Raw genomic sequence first — 27,053 nt, 5'->3', positions numbered from 1 at the left:
TGATTGGCTAGCTCTATAGTGATTAATGTACTGAAGAGCTAGCAGCAGACTTTCTACTTCATGCAATTGCAATTAAAACACAGTGTCAGGCCGGCGCCGCGGCTCAATAGGCTAATCCTCTGCCTGCGGCGCCAGCACACCAGGTTCTAGTCCTGGTTGGGGCGCCAGATTCTGTCCCGGTTGCCCCTCTTCCAGTCTAGCTCTCTGCTGTGGCCTGGCAGTGCAGTGGAGGATGGCCCAAGTGCTTGGGCCCTGCACCCCATGGGAGACCAGGAGGAAGCACCTGGCTTCTGGCTTCGGATCAGTGCGGTGTGCTGGCCGTAGCGGCCATTTGGGGGGTGAGCAAATAGCAAAGGAAGACCTTTCTCTCTCTCTCTCTCTCTCTCACTGTCCACTCTGCCTGTCGAAAACAAACAAACAAAAAAAACAAAACAAACAAACAAACAAAACCAGTGTCAATTGAAATTTTAACTGTGTTGTTGAGAGACTAGTGTTATTTAAGTAAACTATAGTAACTGAAATGCATGCAGATTAGAACCGAGCACAGTGAAGGCTGCTTCAATGCCAAGATGTATTTTATGGATATACATATGCATTTTTCTTTTACTAAAGTGTGGTCACATTCTGCCTGAGTTTTTTATTATTCATTTAATTTTATATGCCATACATGTAGAAAAATCCACAGCAATCTTGGCTGCATGTTTTATGACTGCATGATATTTTATTGTAAAGTTTTACTACACTTTGTTTAACCAATCCTCCTTTAAGGACGTCTACAATTTTTCTGTTTTTCTCAATTATGAAAAATGCTGCAGTGGTCACCTCTGTACCTAAATCTTCAAAAAAACTGTTATTTGTATGGAAAGAAACAATGCACTTTTAAGTGGAATTGCTGTCTTACAGGACATACTTTTATTTATTTTTTATTTTTCCCTTTTTATTTTGGAAGATTTTCAAGCATATACAAAAAGAATCAATTAATTTTAGGCATGGATATGCAGAAGTATTTTAAAATGTGAGGAGAAAATGAAATTTAAATACAAATTTTTTGGTACAAAATTTTTGAAAGTCATGCACAATTCTTTCATAATACAAATTTTTGTGCACATTTTTTATGGAAAATGCTTTTATTTTTTATAGTTTCGATTTTTTAACTTTATTTTTAAATTGAGAGAGAGAGAAAGGAGAGAGAGATTGAACCCACTCCCATCTACTGGTTTATTCCCCAAATATCCACAATGGCAAGAACTGGGCTGAGTGGAAGCCAGGAGCCCAGAACTCGATCCAGATCTCCCACATGTGTGGCAGGGACCTGACCACTTGAGCCATCACTGTTGCCTCCAGCAGGAAGGTGGAGACAAGAGCTGGAGCTGTACATTGAACTCAGATCACTCCAGTGTAGGTCATGGGCATGTTAACTGATATTAACTGACTTATGAAATTCTATTCTGTCCTAGCCATAGTAGTTTTTAGATCTTAAGGACTTTCTTGCTTTATTAGGCTGTTTGTGTACATATATGAGGAGTCTTCAGACATTTCATGGAAATTATGAAATGATTTTGTGGCAAAATCTTTTAATTTCATTTTCCATGAAATTTTTGAAATGCCCTCATATTTCCAGAAATGTAGCTAAATATCCATATCTGTGTTAAGGGCATTTACACATATGTACCGTTCTTAGTGTTACTCAGGGACTATAGATTATAAAATATCCATGAACCCGAGTTTGATAATATGATCATTCATTTCCAAATGCTTCTCATCTGTCTGTCTGTCCATCTTAAGAAAGGGAAAATAACCCACGACCTGGAGGAAATTCTAGTTAAATTTTCATTACATGATTTTCAGGAGATGGGGTCAAAAGGAGCTAGTAGGGCATTCAATTATGTGCTTAAGAGTGTTGGAAAATGTGGTTTTTTTCTTCAGGTGTACAATATTTTACTTGGGCTTGTTTTTCAAGTGCACTGAAGTGTAACATTTTTGGGTCCTGCCATTATGTAAAGAAGAGGCCCATCTTGTTAACTATTCCTTCATCAGCTTTGCAGTTAGCCAGTTACAGGCGGTGAGGAGCCTGTGAGGGCGTGGGCTTGAGGCATTGGACAGAGTTGGGCTGGGTGGGAGGCGGGGCCCCGGGAACAACTCAGGATTGGGGTGCTCTGTTGCACCTCCCACTGCTGTATATACAAGTGATTGGCCCATGCAGATTTCTGTGTAATAATTTTGGATGGGTCATAAGTGGGCAGGGAAGGGAAGTCGTGAGGTTGGACCTCAGCTCATCCGAGGGTTAAAGGTTCTCCACACATTACAGAGACCTGGTGTGCTGTCCTGGAGTGTGGTGGACAGCTAAGACGCATTTCAGAAGTGAAGAAACAGAGAAAGCTTTGCTTTTTTTTTTTTTTTTTTTTTTTTTTTTTAACCTTTAGATCAGGGATAAGAGAGGCTCAGCGAGAAAGATGTCCACTGAAAATGTGGAGGGGAAGCCCAATAACCTTGGGGAGAGAGGAAGAGCCCGGAGCTACACTTTCCTCAGGGTTGTCCAGCCAATGTTTAACCTCAGTATTTTCACTTCTGCAGTCTCTCCTGCCGCAGAACGCATCCGATTCATCTTGGGGGAGGAGGATGACAGCCCAGCACCCCCTCAGCTCTTCACCGAACTGGACGAGTTGCTGGCCGTGGATGGGCAGGAGATGGAGTGGAAGGAGACAGCGAGGTGAGGCGTGGCTGGGTGTGAGCAGTATTGACCCAGGGAGCAAGTGCAGGACAAGGTAGTTAAGTCTGCGAGGGCCTCTGCTGGCCTTGGCACTTTGAACAGTTGGTGAGCTTAGTGTTGGCTAGGAGAATACGTGATTCCGTTTCTTTCTTTTACATTGATGTGGATGTTGGGCGTCCATTATGTTATGTGAGAGCATTGCTTTATTGAGCATTATTCTTTGTTGGGCATTATTATAATTTTGACTTTTATAAGGAATTTGATATCAATCTCAATTTCTGTGCTATTTAGTGATCAAATATTTTAAGAGATAATAAAGTCAAGGAGCCAATGATGGCAGCGAAGAGATGTGTTTCCACAGCTTGCACGCAGCTAGGTATCTTGTGAGTTCCTGTTCCAGGAGAGAGGCTGTACAGACAGTGATGGATACCAAGCAGTTGCCATTATTTCAAGTAAAGACCTGGCATTTTCTTAATACCTGGTTGAATGCAAGTAGAAGGTTTACCTGAACTTGGAGTTTAGACACCTCAGTTTACTTTCTTACCCTGTTCCATGTTAGCTGCATCATATTCAGGTTCTTTGCACTTTGGTTTCATCATCAGTGTGGATAGTAATACCTGCTACACATAATATGTACGTGTGCTAGGTAAACTATGTAAGATAGAAACATGTAATGTATGTATAATTATGCCATATATGCTTATCTGCATATGTGTGTATGTATATTGAATTGCTCTGTAAGTTAATAATTGCGCAAGCATCAAAAGTTTCATTAATTTCATGATTAGCAGAGCTTTTTTTCACATGTTGATTTAATTGTGTACTCCAGCCTCAATCTTTTGTGACACATAACTGTGTAATATAAAGACTTTGATATAATGCAGCTTTTGATCTCATCATTATTTCAGAGATATCAATGATTTCATTTTCACAAATAAAATAATGTTAAGATATATCTTTGGTAGTTTTGAATTCAGTTCAACCACTGTTTTCTATTTTCATGTATTTAAAAAAAAGTTTTATTCACTTTTATTTTTAAGACAAGGCAACAGAGAGACAGAGACAGAGAGAGAGGGAGAGAGAGAGAGAGAGAGAGAGAAAGAAAGCTAGTTATTGGGATTTTCCAACTACTGGTTCAGCAGCTGGGACTGGGCCAGGCCCAAGCCAGAAGTGAGGAACTTCATCTGATTATCCTATATGGGGACCAGGGACCCCAATATTTGAACCATCATCTGCTGCTTACCAGGGTAGGCATTAGCAGAAAGTTGAATCAGAAGCAGAAAAAGGACTTGAATCCCCCAGGCACTCAAATAAGGGGTGCAGGCCTTCCTATCTGCATCTTAACCACTGAACCAGACCCTGCGTCTCAGCCAGGTTTTTTTTTTTTTCTTAAATGTATAGTATCTATTAGGCCTGTTTTAGGAACTTGGAGTATAGCAGTGAGCCAAGGGAGCTTATAACATGCATCTCTATATCTTGTACAAAAGTTTGAAGTGATTTCAATTCAGTATCTTACAATCTGAAGAATGAGGAAAACCAAATCATTATGTTTATGAAAAATAAAGTAAAAGTAGGTAGATGTCCTCTTCTGTGGCTCTAGATGGAAAATGGATTTATATCTGCTGTTCTGGTTCTAGATAGGACATTCTAGAATTAAGCTTTTTAAAAAAAATCACTTATGATGGTAAGAGCAGATGAGCTCTAAGGAAGAAGTAACTCAATAGCCTTTTGTTTTCTGGATGAGGGCTCTTTTAAGGGTTGAAGAAAGAGCTTTTTTGTAAAAGTTTCATACATTATACCATTTATATTCATGTCTTCATGAAGTTAATTGAATTTGTTGTGGTTTATTATTCAGATTTATGCTTTGTAGGCTATGAATTTATTATTATTTCCACAACTTTAAGTACTATTGAATGTCTTCATCCATTTGGTATCTTAATACTGAAGAAGTTTCATAAATTAATTTATTTGATAAATGGTGAAGAGCTTTGATTTTATACCAACAATCTTTAGGTAGCTCAGTCTTACAGAAACACTTGCTCTTAAAAAATTTAGTAGAGCCTGTGGAGAATTTTTATTTCCCATAACTTAAACCATACTCTGAAAAAAAAAATTACATGTCACCCTGGCCTATGTGGTAAGGAAAGAGACCCAACTTTGAAATATTTTATTTTCCATTTGCTGGGTGATTCTCTTTTAATAGACACCTCCAGTGGGTATGCTTGTTAAACTCTTGTGTTGCACAGCTAATTAATAGTTTCCTCTTCTAATTAAAAAGCTTTTGATAGCACTTTTCCACTTCGTCTTTAATGTCCTCTTTTGGAGCTCTTCATTCTTTGCCCTTTTGGGACATCTTCCCTGATAAAGTTATTGTTTCTTACTCTCCTATCTCAGAACCAATAGCTTGTATACTACGAGAACTCTATAAATTTAGAAGATTTCTCTCTCTCTCTCTCTCACCATGTCTCTCCCTCTATAACTCTGCCTTTCAAACAAATACATCTTTAAAAAAAAAAAAAGATTTTCCAAAAGGTTTCAAAGCAAGAACTTTTACTAGTATCTCCATCTAATTCTTCCTTTTCCTTCTTTGTAGTAGAAAAATGCAGAGTGAGACTTGTGCTGGTATAGCCTGAATTGAGTGAAATTTTGGTTGAGTCCTGTCTTTGCTGTTCACTACCTGTCTGGCTTCAAGCAAGTCACATGGTCGTTGTGAGCTTGAGTTTCCCATTCTATCAAGTGAGAGTCATATTGAGGTTGCAGTCTAACACTGTAAATATCTTACAGTTCCAAAACTTCATTCTTGTGACTCTAGGACCTATTTAGATTCTTATTTTCATCTTGAGATTATGTGTGATTAATTATCATAAAGTAGAATTCAGGTCTACTTCCTTGTTTTTTCTTTCAGTCAACTGTAGACTACACTTTATTTTACACAACCCTTGTTCCCAGAGGGAAGAGGGATGACCATCTGTTGTATAGGCAATTCAACTTTGAGTGAGGTGGCCATAGTAGTTTCCTTCTAGGCTCTTAAAGATGAAGATGTCCTTGAGTGCTTTAGCATCCTTAAAGCCTGTTTTGAGAGCACATGTGCGTTTTTGGTGGCCTAATTGGTCCCCAAGAGGTTGTACTGCTGGAAAGGAAGCCTTGTGTGTCAGGGGAAGTTGTTCAGGAAGAAAAGTTACTCACATGGTCTTCACTCTTGTGTAATTATATAATAGATATTTATACTTCTGTTATGTAGGACTTTCCAAATTGCCGTATATGTGATATTATTCTGTGCACTTGCTCTCCTGCATCGCCTTAATTGATCTGAAGACAAGGATCATCTTGTCTGTTTACTAGTTTTCCCAGTGCCTGGTTCCTAATAAGTGCTTAGTAATATTTGTTGAATGTGTGATTAATTACAGACTTTTTACCTTAGAAACAACTGCCCTGAATATACTACTTTCTTGCAAATATTGACTGACCAAAGTTGGAGTTTTATTATAATTCCTCTTTCTGACAGAAGGACAGCTGTGGAAGGAGAGATCCTGAGCACCCAGTTTACCAGTGATAAAAAGCTCAGGAGAGGACCTATGACGTCTGCATTCACAGTCCTTATCTAGATTTATTTCTTTTCTTTTTTTTTTTTAAGAATTATTTTATTTATTTTGAAAGACAGAAGAGTTACAGAGAGAAATAGAGCCAGAAAGAGAGAGGTCTTCCATCTGCTGTATCACTCCCCAGATGACCTCAATGGCCAGAGCTGAGCTGATCCAAAGCCAGGAACTAGCAGCTTCTTCCAGGTCTTCCACATGGGTGTAGGGGTCCAAGGACTTGGGCCATCTTCTACTGCTTTCCCAGGCCATAGCAGAGAGCTGGATTGGAAGAGGAACAGCTGGGGCTCAAGCTGGTGACCATATTGGATGCCGGTGCTGCAGGCTGGGGTTTTAACCCACTGTGCCACAGCGCCAGCCCCCTAGATATATTTCTGTATTTAGTTGGGATCAAATAATTGGAGGGCTGATAGGAGTCTCAAAATTAACATCCCTAGAACTGAAGTCCAGATCGGTTCCTCTTACAGCAATCCCATTCTTCTAGTTGCTTAAGCCTGAACATTGGCATCTTCCTTGACTCCTGTCTCTCTCCACACCTGCTATCTGGTCAATTGGAAAATTTTATTTTACTCTCAGACATACTCAGATATCTCATTACATCTCAAATTCAGTACTTCCACAACATAGTTCAAGCTATCATCATCTCTCATGTAGATTATTGCAAATGCCTGCTACTTAGTAGGTTTCCTTGTACCTTACTTCCCTCATAAACTATTCATCACAATCTCTTTAACATTACCTCGTTTATTTGTTCCCCTTGTTTGGTCTACTTGAGTCCCACTGGTTAGTTATGGTCCTCTGTGACAGGCTTTGCACGTGGCTTCCCCTCTGAGACGCTCTTCCCACCGTGCACTGCTGCGGTTACCTGCATGGCTTGTTTCATCACCCACCTAAGGAGTTTACTCAAATACCTCTCAGCGGCTGTCCTGTTGGCAACTGAAACCTTCCCCAATACGTCCTATCACTCTTCCTCCATTATTTTTGTCCTTAGCTCTCACCACCAGGTAGCATATTAGATATCTTGTTATTCTCTCTTTGCAATTGAATTAAAGCTCTTAGATAACAGGGACTTTTAGTTGTTTTGCTTGTCACCATATTTCTAGTTTTTCTACACCAACCTGGTTCACAGACCACACTCAAGACATATGGATTAGATAAAGTAATAGAGAAATCAGATCTTGATCCTTAGTTTTCTGCTCTGCCTAAATTTTATGGAGAAGTTTGGAGGTGATGATTCCATGTAGAAATGTTCAGCTTTTTGGCAGTCTTTCCTTCCTATGACATACTCTGCTTCAGAATGTTTTGTAGTAATTTTTTAAGCGATTTATTTGGAAGGCTGAGTGATAAAGGGAGACAGGGAGGGATAAAAAGAGAGATCTTCCATCTGCTGGTTTACTCCCTAAATGTCCACAATTGCTAGGGCTAGACCAGGCTAAAGCCAGCATCCTAGAGCTCTATCCAGATCACTCAACATGGGTGGCAGGAACCCAACTACTGCCTCCACATGCAATAGCATAAGTTGGACCAGAAGCGCTGAGTAGCCAGGACTCAAACCAGGCACTCCAGTATGGGATGTGAATGTTCTAATCTATGGCCATAATGCCTTCCCCTGTAATAATTTGAGTTCCATTTGTGATGGCCAGTTTCCAGATATGATAGATTTTCCTCTCACCTCTTAAAAGCTCTCAAACCTACCAGACTAATAAAAAGTTTAGTGCTAGCAGGCCTTCATTTAATATCTGAAGATGTGGTATGAATCTTTTTCTGGCTCTCTTGTGAATTTGATTTTTTTTTCCTATGAAAACCCCAATTGTAGACTGTTTTGTTCCATAGAGAGTTAACCTTCTGAACTTGACAAGGTTAAGGTAGTTTCTAGTGGGAACTTATACTTCACAGAACACAATCGAACCTTGATGTACTTTTAAAATTTTCATATTTTCCAGTTTAATTATTTTATTCGACCAGAAATACCCTACACTGAGCCTCAGCATTACTGTGATTTTAGTTTTTCCTCAGGGATTTCAGATTGGCCCTGTGCCTCAAACAGTAAGAAGAATTGTTTCAGTAATGGAGGAGATGTCCTATTTGAAGTCTTGGAAAGCACAGTAATCATGTAACACAATGGATAAGAGAAGTCTTTGTTTATGTGAAGTTTAATTTCATAGCCCCTCCTTCCACCCTCCTTTTCATATCCCTTCCCTGTTTTTCTCTTTCCTGAACGTTAGAACTTTGAATTTTCAGTTTTCAGTGGGCTTTCTCAAATGGAGCGCAAGTTGAAGATGAAATCGTAAAGGGGAGACTTATCAGACCTGATAAATGTGTATGATCCCTAGAATCACAGAGAATGTCACTCTTTTCAAAAGGATACTTCTGAATGTTGGGTGATTGGAATAATGGCATTCAGTCACCTAGCAGTCACTATAATGAAATCATTTGGAATTGATGAAGAAACCTATGTTTCTTGCTGAGAATGTTCAGGGCCCTTGGCAGTGGCTAATGGGTACGTGAAGCAAACTGGCCCAGCTTTAGTGATAGCCCAAAGTAGGAGGAGGGGACCCTCCGTCCAGTTCTTTATTTATTTGAGTTAGGAATATATCTGCAAAAATGATTCTCAGCTTTTGGCTTCCCTTCAGTAAACTTCGAAATAAACAGTATAGGACTTCATCCCTGTTAGATGAATGTGTGTTAAAGATCACTCCTTGGAATAGTGGAAAGTGTCCTGCCAAACCTGGATAAAGAGATTTGCCATCGCAGGTTTCAGCAATGGCAGGTCAACAGATGGAAAGGTTATTGGCATTGCCCTTCTGGTTGGACAGCACAGATGAGCACCTGCTTGTGCTTCTGTTTGGTAGATTGACCCAACTCACCTCTGCAGAACTTGCAGGGGTGAGGACACCTAACCAGTGGGCCATATTAAGGCCTCCAAAATCATTTGGTCTGACTCTGCCAAGGTAATGGTAGACTCAAAATTTATAGCAGGATAATTTTTAAGTGGATAATTTTGTATGGCCTACAAATGATGTTACAAATATCCCATGTCCCTTGGCAGAAAAAAAAGATTTTTCCACTTCTGGAACTTTAAAGACATGACCACAGAACACCAACACAGGCATTTATACCTTGGGCCCCGAGAAAGAGAGAGAGAGAACACTCTTTGTTCAAGAGTAATCTGATGTATCTCTCTTTTCTCTACTGGATTACTTTGGGAAATTCTGCTTCAGACCAAGTTTATTTTTCTGTAAGAAAAAGACCCAGGGAATTTAATCTTCTGTATAATTACATGAGTATGCATTTATATATAAGTAATTGTATGCAATAGCTTTTACAGTTGATGGAAAAATTTAAGAATTGTTCTTAAAAACATCATTTATCCCAGGTATGTACTAGCATCATCTTTTCTGGTCCCTAGCAAGTTAGCAAGAAAGTTGTTACTCTTGCCATTGGTTTATTTAGTTGGATTGTAGTCTAGTGCAAAGGTCATGTCTATTTTCCACTGAAAAACTGGCATGTTTTTAAGTTCGAGGTCTTGTCTTTCCTTAATTACTTTTAATCATATGATTGGAAAATTGCAAAATGCAGTGATTCCCAGTTGGCCTTCTGTGTCTTCAACAAAGGAGTGAAATACCATTTGGTTGGCAGTCACTCAAAGTGTGTTTAACTGCAAAGGACTTTATGGTTATTCTTCTAAGAGCTGAGAATAAATAAACTTCACCTAATAAACTCCTCCTTCAAGGTTACAACGGTTTTGTAATTGCAAGCATTTAAAAAGCCACCTCCTGAAATTAATTTTCTTGTCCATGTCAAGTACTGAAACAAAAGGAAAAGTAGGAAACTTATTGCAAATATATGGTTTTTCATAGTTATTGTGAAGGGTAGATAGTGGCTTTTAGTACACTCTACAGTAAAAATGTCTATTTTTTTAGAAAAACGTAATTACATGGCTCTAAAGCACCTCTGCAGATTCGTTGGCACTTGAGTGGGCTGAACTTTGGTACCTTTGCCTTAGCTTTCTCCTTAATGGGCTCTCATTTGAATTGAGTAGCACTCTGCTTTATTTTTTTTTCCAAGTTCGTCCTTGATATGTGAGGAAGAGACACATAGCATGTAGAGTCTATGGAATGAAACTACCTACAGACAATCTATTTAAATAAGCAAGCCATTCTGTCATGCATAAATGCAGATGTTAGAAGTATCATCAGTTCCTTGAACAATTAGAGCAATTCATTTTAAAAGGAATTTAATAGGCATTACCCTAGGATTCCCCTTTTGAGTTTAGCCATGCTATGACATTATCACAACATTCAGTATTACTGAACTCAAAGTGAAATAGATGCTAATCTGATAATGCTTATCCCTTAGGAATATAAATTCTAAGAAACTGGCTAGTTGAGACTTTACATTTTCATTCTTTCATGGCTAAATCTTGACCCAAGGGGCTGGTGCTGTCTGGGAAGATGAGTAATACTATGGTTTATTTATTTATTTATTTATTTATTTTTTAAATTTTTTGACAGGCAGAGTTAGACACAGAGAGACAGAGAGACAGAGAGAAAGGTCTTCCTTTTCCCCAAAATGGCCGCTACATCCAGAGCTACGCAGATCCAAAGCCAGGAGCCGGGTGCCCACTCCTGGTCTCCCATGCAGGTGCAGGTCCCAAGCACTTGGGCCATCCTCCACTGCCTTCCTGGGCCACAGCAGGGAGCTGGACTGGAAGAGGAGCAACTGGGAGGATTGCTCCTCCCGGCGGAGGATTAGCCAAGTGAGCCACAGTGCCTGCTGAGTAATGCTATGTTAATAAATCCAACCTAGTTGGGATTTATAATTTCTAAATGTACTTTTAAAACTTACTTGAAGTCATGGTTTTTATTATTTTTTAAAAATATTTGTTTATTTATTTGAAAAGCAGAGATACACAGATAGAGGGAGAGACAGAGAGAGAAATCTTCCATTTGCTGGTTCACTCCCCAAATGGCTGCATCAGCCAGGCCTGAGCTGGACCAAAGCTGGGAGCCAGGAGCTTTTTCCAGGTCTCCCACATGAGTGCAGGGGCCCAAGAACTTTGGACATCTTCTGCTGCTTTCTCAGGTACATTCACAGGGAGCTGTATCAGAAGTGGAGCATGGCGAGGCACAAACCAGCATCCATATTGGATGCAGGCATCACTGACAGTGGCTTAATCAGCTATGCCACAACACCGGCCCCTCAATGTCATATTTAAGCTCTTCCTAAAACAAAACACCATGGCCTCGCTAGATACAGTGGTAGATACAGAAATTTGTGTCTCACGGTTCTGGAGGCCGGGAAGGCCACAATCAAGGCACCAGCAGATTGAATGTCTAAAGAGACCTTTATTCTCATAGTTGGCACCTCCTGGTTGCATGTTCACATGGTGGGAGGGACTAGCTAGCTAAGTGAGGCGTCCTTTGGAATACAGTAATCACCTCCAAAAGTCCTCACTCCTAATGTCATCACTTTGGGGTTAGGATTTCAGTATGTGGCAAGCATTCAGACCACAGCAAAGGTGATGGCAAGAAAGATCTCCTGTCACATCCTGTGTACAATGATGCTTTGTTTGGTGATATAGTCTGATGACAGCTGTTAGAAGGGGGCACTCTTTTGGAAAAACAAGAAGGAAGTGAAAGATATATGTATATCTATCTTTCTCTCTCTTTCACACTCCACTTTACAGAATTTTTAATGCTTGTCACTCATCTTGGGCTTAAATTCTATGACCAAAGTATCTATCCTCCAGTTAATAAGAAAACTCTTGGGGCTGGTGCCGTGGCTCACTTGGTTAATCCTCCGCCTGCAGTGCCGGCATCCCATATGGGTGCCGGGTTCTAGTCCTGGTTGCTCCTCTCCCAGTCAGGCTCTCTGCTGCAGCCCGGGAAGGCAGTGGAGGATGACCCAAGTCTTTGGGCCCCTGCACCCACATGCGAGAACAGAGAAGCACCTGGCTCCTGGCTTCGGATTGGCATAGCTCCGGCCATAGCGGGCATTTGGGGGGATGAACCAACGAAAGGAAGACCTTTCTCTCTGTTTCCCTCTCTCACTGTCTAACTCTATCTGTCAAATAAAAAATAATAATAGAAAAAAACTCTTGGTAAAAATCAAGGACTCACTAGAATTTTTATAGATGACATAACGTTGTGTAATCCTGACCTGATTTCATATTCTATTGAATCTTCTGTTTTCTAAAACCTCATCTGAGCAATATCTTGTCAAATCACATGTAAATATAGTTCACATACTGATTGCCAGCACACACTTAAAGACTCTGAGCAAGTACAGAAAGATGACCAATGTGCCACAAACTGGTTATTCTAAAAATAATCCCAATTACCTTATTTTATTGTTTTGGTTATACTTGTAGAATTCTGTAAGAATCGTTAGTTTTTTTCTCAGTTCCTTCTATTCCTCTGACTTTAATAACCACCAAAGAGAAGAAATACTAATTTAATCACACATGGGCTAGAACAGTAGTAGGTTCTCATTCTCTTTCAGGATGTGTGTCAACCAATTTTGTAGAAATAAATTAGATCCAGTTGTGAAGTTCTAAAACCTCTTTGGTGGTGAGGCCGGTGCTGTGGCATAGTGGGTAAAGCCACCACCTGTGGTGCCGGCATCCATATGGGCACTGGTTCGAGTCCTGGCTGCTCTACTTCTGATCTAGCTCTCTTCTATGGCCTGGGAAAGCAATAGAAGATGGCCCAAGTCCTTGGGCTCTACACCCACATGGGAGACCCAGAAGAGGCTTCAGGTTCCTGGCTTTAGATTGGCACAGCTCCAGCCATTGCAGCTGTTTGGGGAGTGAAGCAGTAGATGGAAGGCTCTCTGCCTCTGCCTCTCTGTAACTCTGCCTTTCAAATAAATAAATAAATCTTAAAAATAAAAAAGTAAGTAAAAAACTTCTTCAATGTTGCTGCTGCCTTTTTTTTTGAATAAAAGATTTATTTACTTATTTGAAAGGCAGAGTTATAGAGAGAAAGATCTACCATCTGCTGATTCACTCCCCAAATGGCCGCAACAGCCAGGACTGATCTAGGCCAAAACCAGGAGCCTGGAGCTCTATCCCGGTTCAGGGGCCCAAGTATTTGGGCCATGTTCTACTGCTTTCCTAAACACATTAGCAGTGAGCTGGATCGGAAGTAGAGCAGTGGGGACTTGAAGCAGCGCTCCTGTGGGTGCACATCATAGGTAGGGCCTTAACCTGCTGGTGTGCTACAATGCTGGCACCCCCCCCCATATATACACACATATATACATATACATATACATATACATATACATATACATACAAGCTCCTGGGTACAGCTTAGACAAGTGTGTGTATGTATATATATATGTATGTATAATGTATATATATGTATATACATACACACACTTGTCTAAGCTGTACCCAGGAGCTTGTAACTCAGCCCCGACTTCCTACCTGTGTGACAAGGACCCAAGTACTCCAGCCATCACTTCCCTACCCCTCACCCCAGTGCACGTTAGACAGAAGCTGGAATTGGGAACAGAGCTGGATCTGGCACCAAGGCACTCTAATATGGGATGCTGATGTCTTAACTGCTGTGCCTGATGCCTGTTCTGACTGGACTTTTTTATTTTTATTTTTTTGAGGTGTGATATACAGGAGAAAGGAGGAGAGTCTTAGAGTTGATGTTGCAGTTGGGAATAAAGCTATGGCTGGCCCGTGGGGCTGCCTGGCTGTGAGAGCATGGAGGGGCATGGGAGAGTCTTCGGATCTGACAGAATACTTCTGAATCACATGAGTGTTGGGCTTGATTAAAAGTCTACATTTTCTTTGACATTGTGGTTGATCTCTTGATCTGTTTTCATTCTGGTTCCACTAATGTGCTTTTTTTCCCTGCCTCCTCTGGGGGTGGTAAGAGGGCTATAAATAATACCTTATGTAGAGCTCCCTCTGATCTCTGCCCTTTGTTCTCCTCTTTAGTGAGTTAGGTGAGCGTTTAGCTTTTTCTAGGGAAACATTTTCCAATCATTAATCCTTTGGGTGAAGAATGTAGGAAAACAATTTTTAACCCTCTCTTTTTCTTTTCTGAATATCTTTCACTTCTTTTTGATGGGAAGGGGAGTGGTTTTGTTTGGGTCGTGATGAACAGCAAAGTACTGATGCTGTCCTGCTTTTCTCTTACTGGATAGGAAGAGTCTATAGGGGTAGAGCCTGGAGTATAAAAGGTGTCCTGTGTGTTTGACCATTTCCATTAGACTTCTTCCTTTTTTTGTGTGTGTATGGATATATATTGCTAAGTATCACAGCATCTAGAAGTCTTAGAAAGTAAAAGCTATGACAGAGGGCAGTTTGTTCCATTGCCAAGGTTAATAGGAGATGTATTATTTTCAGAATGTGTCTGTTGTTCAGTGAGCTTGTGTGTTTTTGAATACACATGGAAGCAGACTTAAAGGGCAAAGCTTCCATTAGAATCTCAACAAGAGGGGGAGCCATGTCAGCTGAGAAATATGTGTTGAAATAAGGTGTGGCAAAATATGCTGGCCCTGTTTTCAGCATCAGCACAGGGAAATTTTACATTCATCTAACCAACTTCATACATCATAGTTTCCAAATATGTGAAGTATATATTGGTTTATACCTAGTATTTCAACTTACATAAACTTGCCTTGTGAAGTCACACCAGAATCCTCACAATAGTGGCTGTTTTTATACACTGTAGTCCCTATCCATATGGAGAAATTTGAAATGCATATTTTTCCCTACTAACTTTAAGAAATTAGATAAGTTCTCATTCTGAAGAAGCTCATGGCCTCATACGGGAAGATATAAAACCAAGGGTGCTTTGGCTGTTCTGGTGTGCTTTCTAACATTAGTGAATCAAGTCGTTTTGTGACTTTGGGTGTATTTGTGAAGATAGCATAATTAATGATATAACAGGATGGTACAACTCCACAAAAGGAGATTTTTTTTTCCAGAAAACTTTTATTTAATAAATATAAATTTTGAGGCTGGCACTGTGGCGCAGTAGGTTAAAGCCCTGGCCTGAAGTGCAGGCATCCCATATGGGTGCTGGTTTGAGTCCCGGCAGCTCCTCTTCTGAACCAGCTCTCTGCTATGGCCTGAGATAGCAGTGGAAGATGGCCCAAGTCCTTGGGCCCCTGCGCCCACGTGGGAGACCTGGAGGAAGCTTGTGGCTCCTGGCTTTGGATCGGCACAGCTCCGTCCATTGCGGCCATCTGGGGAGCGGACCAGCGGATGAAAGACCTTTGTTTCTGTCTCTCCCTCTCACTGTCTGTAACACTGCCTCTAAAATAAATAAATCAATAAATCTTTTAAAAATAAATATAAATTTCGAAAGTACAACTTTTGGATTATAACATTTTTCCCCCCATAATTGCCCTCCCACTCGCAAACCATCCCATCTCCTACTCCCTCTCCCATCCCATTCTTCATTAAGATTCATTTTTAATTATTTTTATATACAGAAGATCAACTTAGTGTATACTAAGTAAAGATTTCAACAGATTGCACCCATACAGACACACAAAGTATAAAGTACTATTTGAGTAGTAGTTTTACTGTTAATTCGCATAGTACAACACATTAAGGACAGAGATCCTACATGAGGAATAGGTGCACAGTGACTCCTATAAGGTGATGTTTTGAAAGTGCCGGTGGGGTGAAGTTGGTGGGGTTAACTTTGCTGCCGCTAGCGTATGTTAAAACATTTCTCATTGCTCTTCATTAATCTCATCTACACAGGTGGATCAAGTTTGAAGAAAAAGTGGAGCAGGGTGGGGAGAGGTGGAGCAAGCCCCACGTGGCCACACTGTCCCTTCACAGCCTCTTTGAGCTGAGGACGTGTATGGAGAAGGGGTCCATCATGCTTGACCGGGAGGCCACCTCTCTCCCACAGCTGGTGGGTGAGTATGCTGCTCCAAGTTCCTCTTTTGTTTTGTCTCCATCAATGCAGACTACAGTGTGTAAAGTGGCCTTTGATATTCTATAACATTTTAATGTTTTCTTTTTTGTATTGCAAAACTATGCTTTATTGCAGAAAATATGAAAATAAAAATATTAAAAAGTTTTTAAAAATCATGTGTAGTACTACTCTCTGGTCATAGCCATTGTCAGAATTTTAGAGTATTTCTTTGAAGATTTATTTCCAAGTCTTCTGTTTCTTTAATTTTGTTTTTTTTGTGTGTGTGTGTATTTGAGAGGCAGAGGGGCAAACAGAAGAAGAGACAGAGACAGACACACCTATAGACCTACACACGTGTGCATGCGTGCACACCTACACTAACAGAGAAAGAGGGAGAGAGTGTGTGTTCTCATCCTCTAGTTCACTGCCCAAAAGCCCACAAGGCAGCTTCTAGGCCAAGGCCAGAACTGAGAGCTGGATGTAACCCAGGTCTCCCACATGGGTGACAGGAGCCCAGCTACTTGAGCCATGACTGCTGTCTCCAGGTGTGCTTTGGTGGGAAACTGGAGCAAGGACTGGGAATCCAACCTTGATGTGGGACACAGGTGTCTTAACCACTGTGCTAATTACCTGCTCCTGTCCTGTCTTCTCTTGTATTCTTTACATTTCTTACGTTAGTTTTTTCCGTTACAGTTAGGATCATGTTATATATGTACAGATTGGCTTTCATTTCCTTTACTTGTTAGCATAAGGGCAACATGCTTTTTAAAGATTTTATTTATTTGAGAGGTAGAGTTACAGACAGAGGGAGAGATGGAAAGGTCTTCCATCTGCTGTTTCACTCTCCAAATGGCCACAACAGCTGAAGCTGGGTCAATCTGAAGCCAGGAGCCAGGAGCTTCTTTGGGGTCTCCTACATGGGTGGGCCATCTTCCACTGCTTTCCCATACCATAAGCAGAGAGCTTGATCAGAAGAGGAGCAGCCAGGACACAAACTGGTGCCCATATGGGATGGTTGTGCCGCAGATGGAGCCTTAGCCTATTACGCCACAACGCTGGCCCCAGGGTCAAAATTTTGAGTAGTGTCCCTCAACCACACAGCCTCGGTTATGTCAGACTGGATGTCTGGATACTGGATTTGTGGAACTTTCTGACTTTAGACATTGCACTCTATACTTCCGTTTGGTCATCTGCAAACAATTTAAATCCTTTGTTAGATAATGGTCTAGTTCCTGGGGTAGCTGCATGTAGAGAAAGGTTGTTTGGGACGAGGGGCCAGCAGGCCTTATAGTTTAGTGACTAAGTCAGGTCACATTGGTGCTGAGCATCGATTATGTCACCATCTGCAAAGTCACGGGACCTCATGGCTCAGGGTAGCTTTGGCCTTGCTTTGCAGTCATGTCATGTGCACTGCATGTTAACTCATCATGCCAGACGCTTTGGAGACATCACTGCATTCCAGACTGGACTTACTGTTTTCATTTTCTAGCGAGAGCCTGGCCCATGCTGCCTTCAGCTCTAGGTGTGTTGAAGATTATGGTTTCCTGGCAGGTGGGGGGAACCTTTTTTCTGCCAAGAGCCATTTGAGTATTTGTAACATCATTCATGGGCCATATGAAATTATCAGCTTGAAAACTAGCCTGCAATAGATTTATTGAATTTCAAGTCCCACCTGCGGTTGCCTTGGCAGGGCCCAGACCAAAATTTTTTTATGGGCCTTAAAAGCCTGCATGCTTGGAGGTTTTTCACCTTTGTGAGAGGTCCAGGGGTTCTACTTGCTATTGCTAGGAAAATTTCATAGCTAGGTGACTTCTGTGTCTATAGGAATGACTGCACCTTCCCAAGGGGTCTGCAGTGCACGTTCCCTGGGACTGCTGGACCTGCCTGCAGAAAGTGCCAGTGAAGCATTCCTGTGTCATTTCAGGTTTGCTGCAAAATTTCTCTGTGTATCTACAAACAAAAGTCTGTCCGTGGCATCTCTACTTGTGTAGGCAGCTGAAAATTTCAGCATTTGTTTTGTAAGAAAAGATTGGCTGTCACGTGATGAATGTATATGGCTGAGCCACTTGTATATGTACCTGGATCTTCTTTGCAGAACTCCTTAGTTAAATTTGCAAAGAAGCCCCACACCTTTCATTTGTCTGAAGTAGTTAGGGGACAAGTTGTAGAAGGGAGAGGGACTCATGTGTTCATCTGCCCGATGGGCAGATATGATTATTTCATGCATTTATTCATCAGTGTTACATGAGCACCCACAGTCTGCCAGGCACTATCGTACTGTGGAATTGGTTTGAAAATCTACTTCTGTAAATGGGAAAAGTTACAAAACCTACACATCCAGATAAGTAGCTAGGAGGGGGAAATGCTGCTGTGTGTATAATTTTTATATTGGGCAGGACACATGAGGCTGAAAATGGAAATCTGACTTGTAAGGAGAGATTTTGGATGTTGGTACCCAGGGTAGGTGGAGCCCATTTACAACGATGGAGAGAAGCAAACAGAAGGCATCTTTCTCTGGATGATGTGTTCCATTGACTTTTTCATGTTTTAAAAGCTACAGAAGAGCTCGTTATCCAAGGAAGTTGGGTTCAAACAAAAGGAGCGCAATTTTTCTGTGAGATTTGTAATTTCTAAGAACTAACCTGAACAGGATGTCAGAAATGATGCACAAGTTGAAAATCAGGTCAGGAGGCACACATGCAGGGGGAACTGGAAAAGAAACCTGTGACTAGGCATAGTACAGGCAATATAGGAGGAGAATTGGGGTAGCTAGAAGGCGACCATATTGAAAAGGAAACCCACCCTATCATAGGTCATCATCAGTGCCTGGAAAGCCACCATTTTGAAATTCATTCCACTGAGTCCTGGTTTGTCCTGTGTTGTAAGAAGTAGCTGCTTGCAAGGGGCCTTGCATTACTCCCCCAAGATGCAGAGTAGTGCAGAAGAAACAATGTTGCATTTGGAGTTGGAGAAGTTTATTAAAGTCCCTTCTATTAGCATCTCTGACCATTGAGAAGGCAGGTCACTGAACTCTTTCCCGACCTTGGTTCCCGCATCTAAAGGATAAAGGTAGAATTTGAGGGTTGCTAGGAGAATGAAGAGAAATCATCACATGTCATGTAGCACACTTACATGTCTGTTCCCACTCTCCCTACCTGTCACCTAGCAGCAGGCACGTGCAGACCCCCTGAGTCAGGTAGACAGATGCTCAGCAACTTCATGAGCCGGGAAAAAGACTCTAGGGGGTGTGGAGGTCGGAGATGGCAGCTGCTGAACACCTTTGTGCTATGTCTGCACTCGAAATCCACACTAGCAGTGGAAGTTAGCGTTGAGTTGTGCACTCGAACTTCTCTCTAAACTGCCATAGGAATCTTCAGCGTAGGAAAGAGCATCTTTAAGGAGTCTCTGGTCATCAGCCCATTTGTGTGCATCAAAAGACAGAGTCCTGCATTATATTGGAACGAAGGGCTAAAGAGAGAAGTTGTAGCATTTAAGAAAGGTTAATCAAGCATTTTGTATTTTTGCTTTAATTTCTATTACTTCTTAATATCGGCTGTGAACTTTGTGTCTAACCTCCATGCATTTAGTTTAAAAATTGTCATTACATGTTAAAATTAGACACCAGTAGGTCACTTTGAGGTATCATCACTCACTAATATGTTTGCTCCACGGTCCCTGGGGGCAAGCGGGCGGAGAGCCAGGGCTGTCACTCCGGAGCTGATAATAGAGAAAAGAGTTCAGAGGCAAACAACACATCACAAACAAAACAAAACGAAGGGAGACGGCAGGAAAAGGCCAGCTCTGCAAACGTGGGGAGAAGGGCATTTTAAAAGAATGTTATTGGCTAAAAAGAAATACTTTTTAAATCCTCTGAAGGAACCAAAACCTTATAGAAGGCAAAACATGCAGGGGGAAAGGCTTTATTTCATGTTACATGACAGAAAATGCCATAGTAACTTGGAGAGCCGTACTCATTATTTGGTTATTAAAAAATCAATCCTGTCCCATCAGAGGATGAAATGCAGTTATTTTGTCCTGACTCACCTCTGATCAGCTCTGAGCTGAGAATTATGCACAACCAAGTTCCAAGATGCTTCTGCCCCCCACAACCTATTTTGTTTTGACAAATGAGAAGATAAACAATAGCAAGTGTGGTGATATCAACCAAACAATAGCATGGCCTCTTGCTTCTTTGCAGTCCACCTGCTGCCCCTTTGGCCGTGCTGCCTCTGAGAGGCCTCCCACCTGGCAGGTTCAAGGGCAAGCAGCATGTGAGGGGCACGCGCTACAGGGAGACATGGAGACTGTGAGCAGTGAGTGACTGCTTAAACAGGTGCTGCTTCTCAAACTTAGCACATTCAGCCTAATGCTGACTCTTCTCAGGTCTTCTATTTGCCTTTTATTTTTTTTTTTGACAGTCAGAGTGGACAGTGAGAGAGAGACAGAGAGAAAGGTCTTCCTTTGCTGTTGGTTCACCCTCCAATGGCCGCCGCGGCCGGCGCACCGCGCTGATCTGAAGGCAGTAACCAGGTGCTTCTCCTGGTCTCCCATGGGATGCAGGGCCCAAGGACTTGGGCCATCCTCCACTGCACTCCCAGGCCACAGCAGAGAGCTGGCCTGGAAGAGGGGCAACCGGGACAGAATCCGGCGCCGCTAGGTGGAGGATTAGCCTATTGAGCCACGGCGCCGGCCTCTATTTGCTTTTTAAAATTTTTTTCATGAAGAATCCTTTCTGGATGCTAATAGAAAAATTTATCTTTAAAATATTACAAAGGCTAAAACATCATTTTCCTGGATGGGTTTTAATAGCTCTAGTATTAGAGTCCTTGTTCTAGTTCTCCATTTAAAAGTGTCATTCACTATGAAGCCCCATCCATGAGAATTTCCCTTCTCTCCTAAGTTTAAAAAATTAAAAGGCATTTCAGGTATTTCAGCGTGAAGTGAAATAGATTAGTAAAGTGTAGCTCTATTTTTGGAGTTTTCATTTTTATGTTTGAAGCATTCTTGATCTGTGCAAGTTAGCAGATAGGTGGGTCCTCTGTGTTTCTTGCTTTTTAAACTTTCTATAATTTGAAGTGACATTAATTTTCCTTCCTTCCTAATCACAAAACTAGTAAATATTCATTTAAAAATAATCCAGTGGTAGGCATTTGGTGCACTGTTTAAAACCTCCCTTGAGTGACAGGTGTTGTGGCACAGGGCGTTAAGCCACCACTTGGGGAAGCCTGCATCCCCTTTAAAGTACCTGGTTTGAGTCCTCACTACTCTGCTTCTGATCTGGCTCCCTGCTGATTCACCTAGGAGGCAGAAGCTGAGGGTTCAAGTGCTTAAGTCCCTGGTATCCAGTTGGGAGACCTGGATGAGGTTCCTGGCTCTTCTCCTGGCTTCAACCTAGTTCAGCGCTAGCTGTTGGGGAGTGAACCAGTGGATGGAATCAATCTCTCTCTCTCTCTCTGCCCTTCAAATAAATAAGTTATTTTTTAAAAAAGATCAGGCTGTCACATCCCATGTCTCAGTGTACGGTTTTAGTCCTGACTCCCCTTCTTCTGATCCAGCTTTCCTGTTAATGTGCTTCCTTGGAGGCAGCAGGTGATGGCTTAAGTATTTGGGTCCCTGCTACCATGTGGCAGATAGAGTTCCAGGTTCCTGGCTTCAGCCTGGCCAGGCCACAAAAGTTGTGTTAATTTATGGAATGAATCAGTGGGTAGAAACTCTTTCTCTTTGACTCTCAGATAAATAAATAAATAAATAAAGATTCAACAAATAAGTAATTCCAAAAAAATATAGTAGACAGAAACCCAGAACATCTACAAATCTAATTTTTTGGAAAATTTTTAGAAACAAAGATTCTTCTTTCTGCTGGTTCAGTCCCCAGATGGCTGCAACAGAAAGGTCTGGGCCAGGAGCCTGGATCTCCATACAGGTCTCACACATGTGTTTCAAGGGCCCAAACACTTGGGCTTTCTTCTGGTGCTTTTCCCAAGTGCATTAGCAGGGAACTGGATTGGAAATAGAGTGCTTGGGACACAAATTGGCTCCCATATGGGCTGCTGGCACCGCAGGCCACAGCTTAACCCACTAAGCCACAGTGCCAGACTCTAGAGCTTATTTTTTAAGGAAAGAAAAATGTTATGTGACATGGAGAAAGATTTAATTATGAGTCAGAAATCTTGGCTGCATTTGGGAGTTCTGTCTCTAGTGAGTGTATGTCTGTGGGCAAGGTACTCGTCTGTGCATCCTCTTCTTTCCCATGTAGCAAGAGGTTGAACTTGGCTCCCTGAGATTCCTTTCAGCTTTGCTAACATCTAGAGCTGGCACATTTTTGTTGACCAGTTGGTGTCATCTGTGGGATTTTTGAACACTGAAGGCTTAATTTCAATGTAGCTGTCACGTGTCACAGCCCTAACTTTGCTGTGAAAGACTTGTAGTTAATGCTTAAAGAGATTCCTATGAAGTGGGCCATTTTTATGTAAACTTCATGAAGGGCATATGCCACTCAGATGTTTTATCCCATCCTAACTGGTGGTTTCCAGCCGTTAGTAACAGAGGGTGGTTGTGCATTCTTGTGGGTTGGTTTGAAATTTCAAGGGCGGGCAAGAATTGAGGGAGGCCCTGCCAGGAAGAGTAGATAAGAAAACCCTGTAATCCACAACCTGGAATTCGAGTAGCAATTTGATAATACTTGTAGCAGATATGTTGGGGCTGTTTGTTTGTTTTTATGATTCATCTGTAAAATTGATTTTCCATGTTGAATAAGACTTAAGGGGTAGAGGGGTTGGGTTCCATAGGTGCCTTGTTGCAGGGTTGGTTTTGAGTTTTACTGAGTAGGATTTGTGTGGTTAAAACTACTCAGAAATAAAGGCCACTGTCAAACCAACACATTCACAGCAGAAACTCTTCATGCCTTGCTCAGGCTACCTATCAAGTGGTCCAATGTTATGTGACTTTTAAGGCATCTGTGTAAGGCACGCAGTAGAAAATCCTGGATTTAAGCCCTGCATGCTTTCCGAATATTTGTAGATTGTATAACTCTCGAGTGTCTGGCTGTAGTTATGAGACCAGTCCTGTGAGTGCTTGCTAGGAATATGGGCTTTTGAGAAGTATGGTGATGCCCAAGTAACGCCCCATGAACATCTGTAGCTTTTCTTTGCAAAGAGGTGGGAATCCTTGAGAGATGCTGTTAGCCAGTACCCATGGATTTTCTTGTCAGACTTTTGGAAAAGAATAGTTCTCTTCACTTGTAGCACACAAGTGGAGAGAAATGTAGATGTGTGCTGTATGCATCCGTGCACCAGAAAATGTGGACAGACTCTCTGCAGAGGACAAAAATGTTACACATGGCAAGTCAGCTTCTTGGCCAGATTCTGTGGTGTTTGCCCTCAGTCCCATTCTAGGTGGGATGTTGGCCTGTCCTGTTGTTAATGAGGGATGTCTCAGGCCATGTTGATGCTGCATTGCTGTGAGAAAGAGGATTTCTTGTTTTTCACTGGAGTAAAGGGCTTGTCCTCTGGTAGGACTCAGGGGATGATTTCTGTCCAACACAGCCATTTTTTTTTTTAAGTTAAAACTCTGCTTAAATGCAGGTAATTGTAAACTAGATTTTCTTTAGTAAGACTAAGATAAAAAAATTTCATAGAAAATTCTCATCAGGTAGCCAATGGAAATTTATTGGAAAAAGGTTGATTGTTTGCATCTTCCAATAAATTAGTTTCTTTACATGTGGGATAAATCTCTATTGAAGAGGAAAAAAAGAACTAAAGTGTAATTTTGTAGTTTACCCTGTCTTTTATCAGATTAATTGGTATTCGGATGACTTTATATTTGGAAAGGTATTGCTTTCCTTTATTGTGTTCTATTTTAAAGAAATATAATATTCACAGAAAAATGTGTTAAATAGTCAGTAATCCCATTATTTTACGTTTTGTAAATGTTCTCTAATTTGTGGATGTAATTTATGCATCTGATGAGACATTTGGCATGATAGAGTACATGAAAATTTTGAATTTTTTAAAAAGATTTATGTATTTATTTGAAAGGCAGAGTTACAGAGAGGCAGAGGCAGAGAGAGAAAGAGATCTTCCATCCACTGGTTCACTCCCCAAATGGCCACAATGGCCGGAGCTGGGCCAATCTGAAGTCAGGAACCAGGAGCTTCTTCTGGGTCTCCTATGTGGGTGCAGGGCCCAAGGACTTGGGCCATCTTCTGCTGCCCTCCCAGGCCATAGCAGAGAGCTGGATCAAAAGTGGAGCAGCTGGGTCTCAGCTGGCACCCAAATGGGATGCCAGCACTGTAGGCAGTGACTTTACCTGCTATGCCAGAGTGCCAGCCCTTGAATATTTTTTAAGTTGAAAAAATATAAATTACTGATATACTGTATGACTCAAAAGAATGTGATGTATGTGAATTCACTGTAACTATGGATTGAAAAAAATGAACAATTCTGCTTCCAAACATTCAATTAATACTGAAATATTTACAGCTCTCTCGTTAATGTCCATATCTCCATACCTTGTGTCTTTATCCCACATAAAGTGGGCAGTTGGAAACTTGAAAGTAATATATTGGTACGAAAATTGAGGATGACATCCATACATTTAGACCAGGAACAGTAACGCTGTGATTTGTGACTGAATTTTGTGTTTTGCTTTGCTTTTGTATCAGAGATGATTGTTGACCATCAGATCGAGACAGGCCTGTTGAAGCCTGACCTGAAGGATAAGGTGACCTATACTTTGCTGCGGAAGCATCGGCATCAAACCAAGAAATCCAACCTTCGCTCCCTGGCTGACATTGGGAAGACTGTCTCCAGTGCAAGTAGGATGTTTACCAGCCCTGATAATGGTAATGCAGGGGCATCTGTCATCTGGTTTCTGTTTTCTGTCTCACCTTTACTCCATGTCTTTTGCTTTTTCTTAAATCCCTCTGCATAATTCTTCCTTTCTCAGGATCACGTATCACAGCCATTTCATAATGACCCCTTTCCTCCAATGGGGCAGGTTTGCAGTGTTGCTGCAAGGAGCAGTTACTGTGGACTGTTAGTGACGTGTTGCCTGTTCTCCCTGGCTGAGATGGTTTGGTAATAACTCTGTGATGAAACAACTTGATATTTCAGATGGATCAGCCGTTTGTTGATTATTGAGTACATCAGGGAATATATTCTCCACGTAGCGGTTTGCCAGAAATGATAGATGCTTTGTAATCTCCTATCATTAAGTATTTGCTTGGTATATGAGATGGTATCCAACTTATAAATGTTCATTTCATCAAGGTAAGACTGAATATTACTTTTAGTACTTAAAAAATCTTCTCTTTTAATATGGTAGTAGTAGATAGGAGAACAATGACTCAGGATGGAGTATTAACCATATTATATAACAGTAGAGATGGCAAAGTATCCTATTTATACTTTATTGCATTTACTAGTGTCTCTCTCTCTCTATAAAGCATCTGTCTTATCTGTCTTCTGCATTATTGCCTTGGTTTCGAAATAAATTTCATGATTAGGTACAAATGGACAGGGGTGATGTCAGCCCCCAACAATTACGAAAAATGAAGGTCTAGTGGAAAGATTTCCTAAGCACCGGGCTGCTAGAAATAGGTCTCGACACCCACCCAACTCCTAGTTGTTCTTAGTATTAAAAGAAATGAGTAGATAAGGGAGATTATAACTCATTGTCCTCAGTTGCACTTTCAAAATGACATAAAAGTGTTGTCATGGAAAAGGTGGATTAAGTGAACTGTATAAACTGAATTCCAACTCAGCCATTCTGTGTCTGGGAGTGGGGTTTTCTGACTCAAAGTTAATGGCTCAGTGGAGGAGAGCTTTCCATTAACAGACTTTCTCTGGTACATTTTAAAAGCAAAACTGGTTATAAACAAATAATTAAAACATTCTTTATAAAACACATTTACAAAAAAGAATCTAATCTAAAAAGTTCCTACTACAATTGAATGGTTCTACTGTTATCTGGAGTATTCCTGCTGACAGGAAATATTTTGTTCATTGTATGTCACCTGGTTTTATAAAAAATTTCATTGTGTTTTTGAAGAGAGGTTGTTTAATGGGTGAACAGTTTGTTATAACTGATGTCACAAACTTTTTTTTTTTAAAGATTTTATTATTTATTTATTTGAAAGGCAGAGTTACACAGAGACAGAGAGAGAGAGAGAGGCCTTTCATCCACTTGTTCACTCTCCAGATGATTGCAATGGCTGGAGCTGGGCCAATCTGAAGTCAGGAGCCAGGAGCTTCTTCTGGGTCTTCCATATAGGTGCAGGGGCCTAAGGACATGAGCCATCTTCCACTGCTTTCCCAGGCCACATCGGAGAGCTGGATCAGAAGTGGAGCAGCCAGGACTCAAAACGGCACCCATATGGGATGCTAGCACTGCAGGCAGAGGCTTTACCCACTATGCTACATTGCCAGCCCCACGAACATTTAATATTAATAATCCATATTTTTGAAACTATGGCCATGAAGGTGGAAGACACTCTTTTATATTTTATTTTAAAAACCTCTTTCTCTGGCTGGTGCCACAGCTCACTAGGCTAATCCTCCACCTGTGGCGCCAGCACCCCGGGTTCTAGTCCCAGTTGGGGCATGGGATTCTGTCCCAGTTGCTCCTCTTCCAGTCCAGCTCTCCGCTGTGGCCCGGGAAGGCAGTGAAGGATGACCCAAGTGCTTGGGCCCTGTACCTGCATGGGAGACCAGGAGGAAGCACCTGGCCCCTGGCTCCTTGCTTTAGATTGGCACAGCGCGCTGGCCGCAGAGCGCCGGCCATAGCAGCCATTTGGTGGGTGAGCCAACAGGAAGACCTTTCTCTCTGTCTCTCTCTCACTGTCTAACT

General features: G+C 41.4%; 1 protein-coding gene across 12 annotated transcripts in view; it reads left to right on the top strand.

Annotated features, from left to right (window-relative positions):
- SLC4A4 (solute carrier family 4 member 4) overlaps positions 1-27,053 on the top strand; it is a 378,301-nt gene that overhangs the window by 150,707 nt on the left and 200,541 nt on the right. For 9 of the 12 annotated variants that reach the window (XM_089301671.1, XM_089301675.1, XM_089301678.1 and 6 more), the window contains 3 exon segments: positions 2,575-2,710; positions 16,046-16,206; positions 24,868-25,047. In XM_089301671.1, the coding sequence (XP_089157797.1) occupies positions 2,575-2,710; positions 16,046-16,206; positions 24,868-25,047 (477 nt within the window). 12 annotated transcript variants of the gene reach the window in all.

This window comes from Oryctolagus cuniculus, chromosome 8 (assembly GCF_051225735.1).
Source record: "Oryctolagus cuniculus isolate XC-2025 breed Fujian yellow rabbit chromosome 8, ASM5122573v1, whole genome shotgun sequence".
Lineage (NCBI taxonomy): Eukaryota > Metazoa > Chordata > Mammalia > Lagomorpha > Leporidae > Oryctolagus > Oryctolagus cuniculus.
The sequence above is the reverse complement of the archived record's forward strand: the minus strand, read 5'-3'. Positions and strand labels throughout refer to the sequence as shown.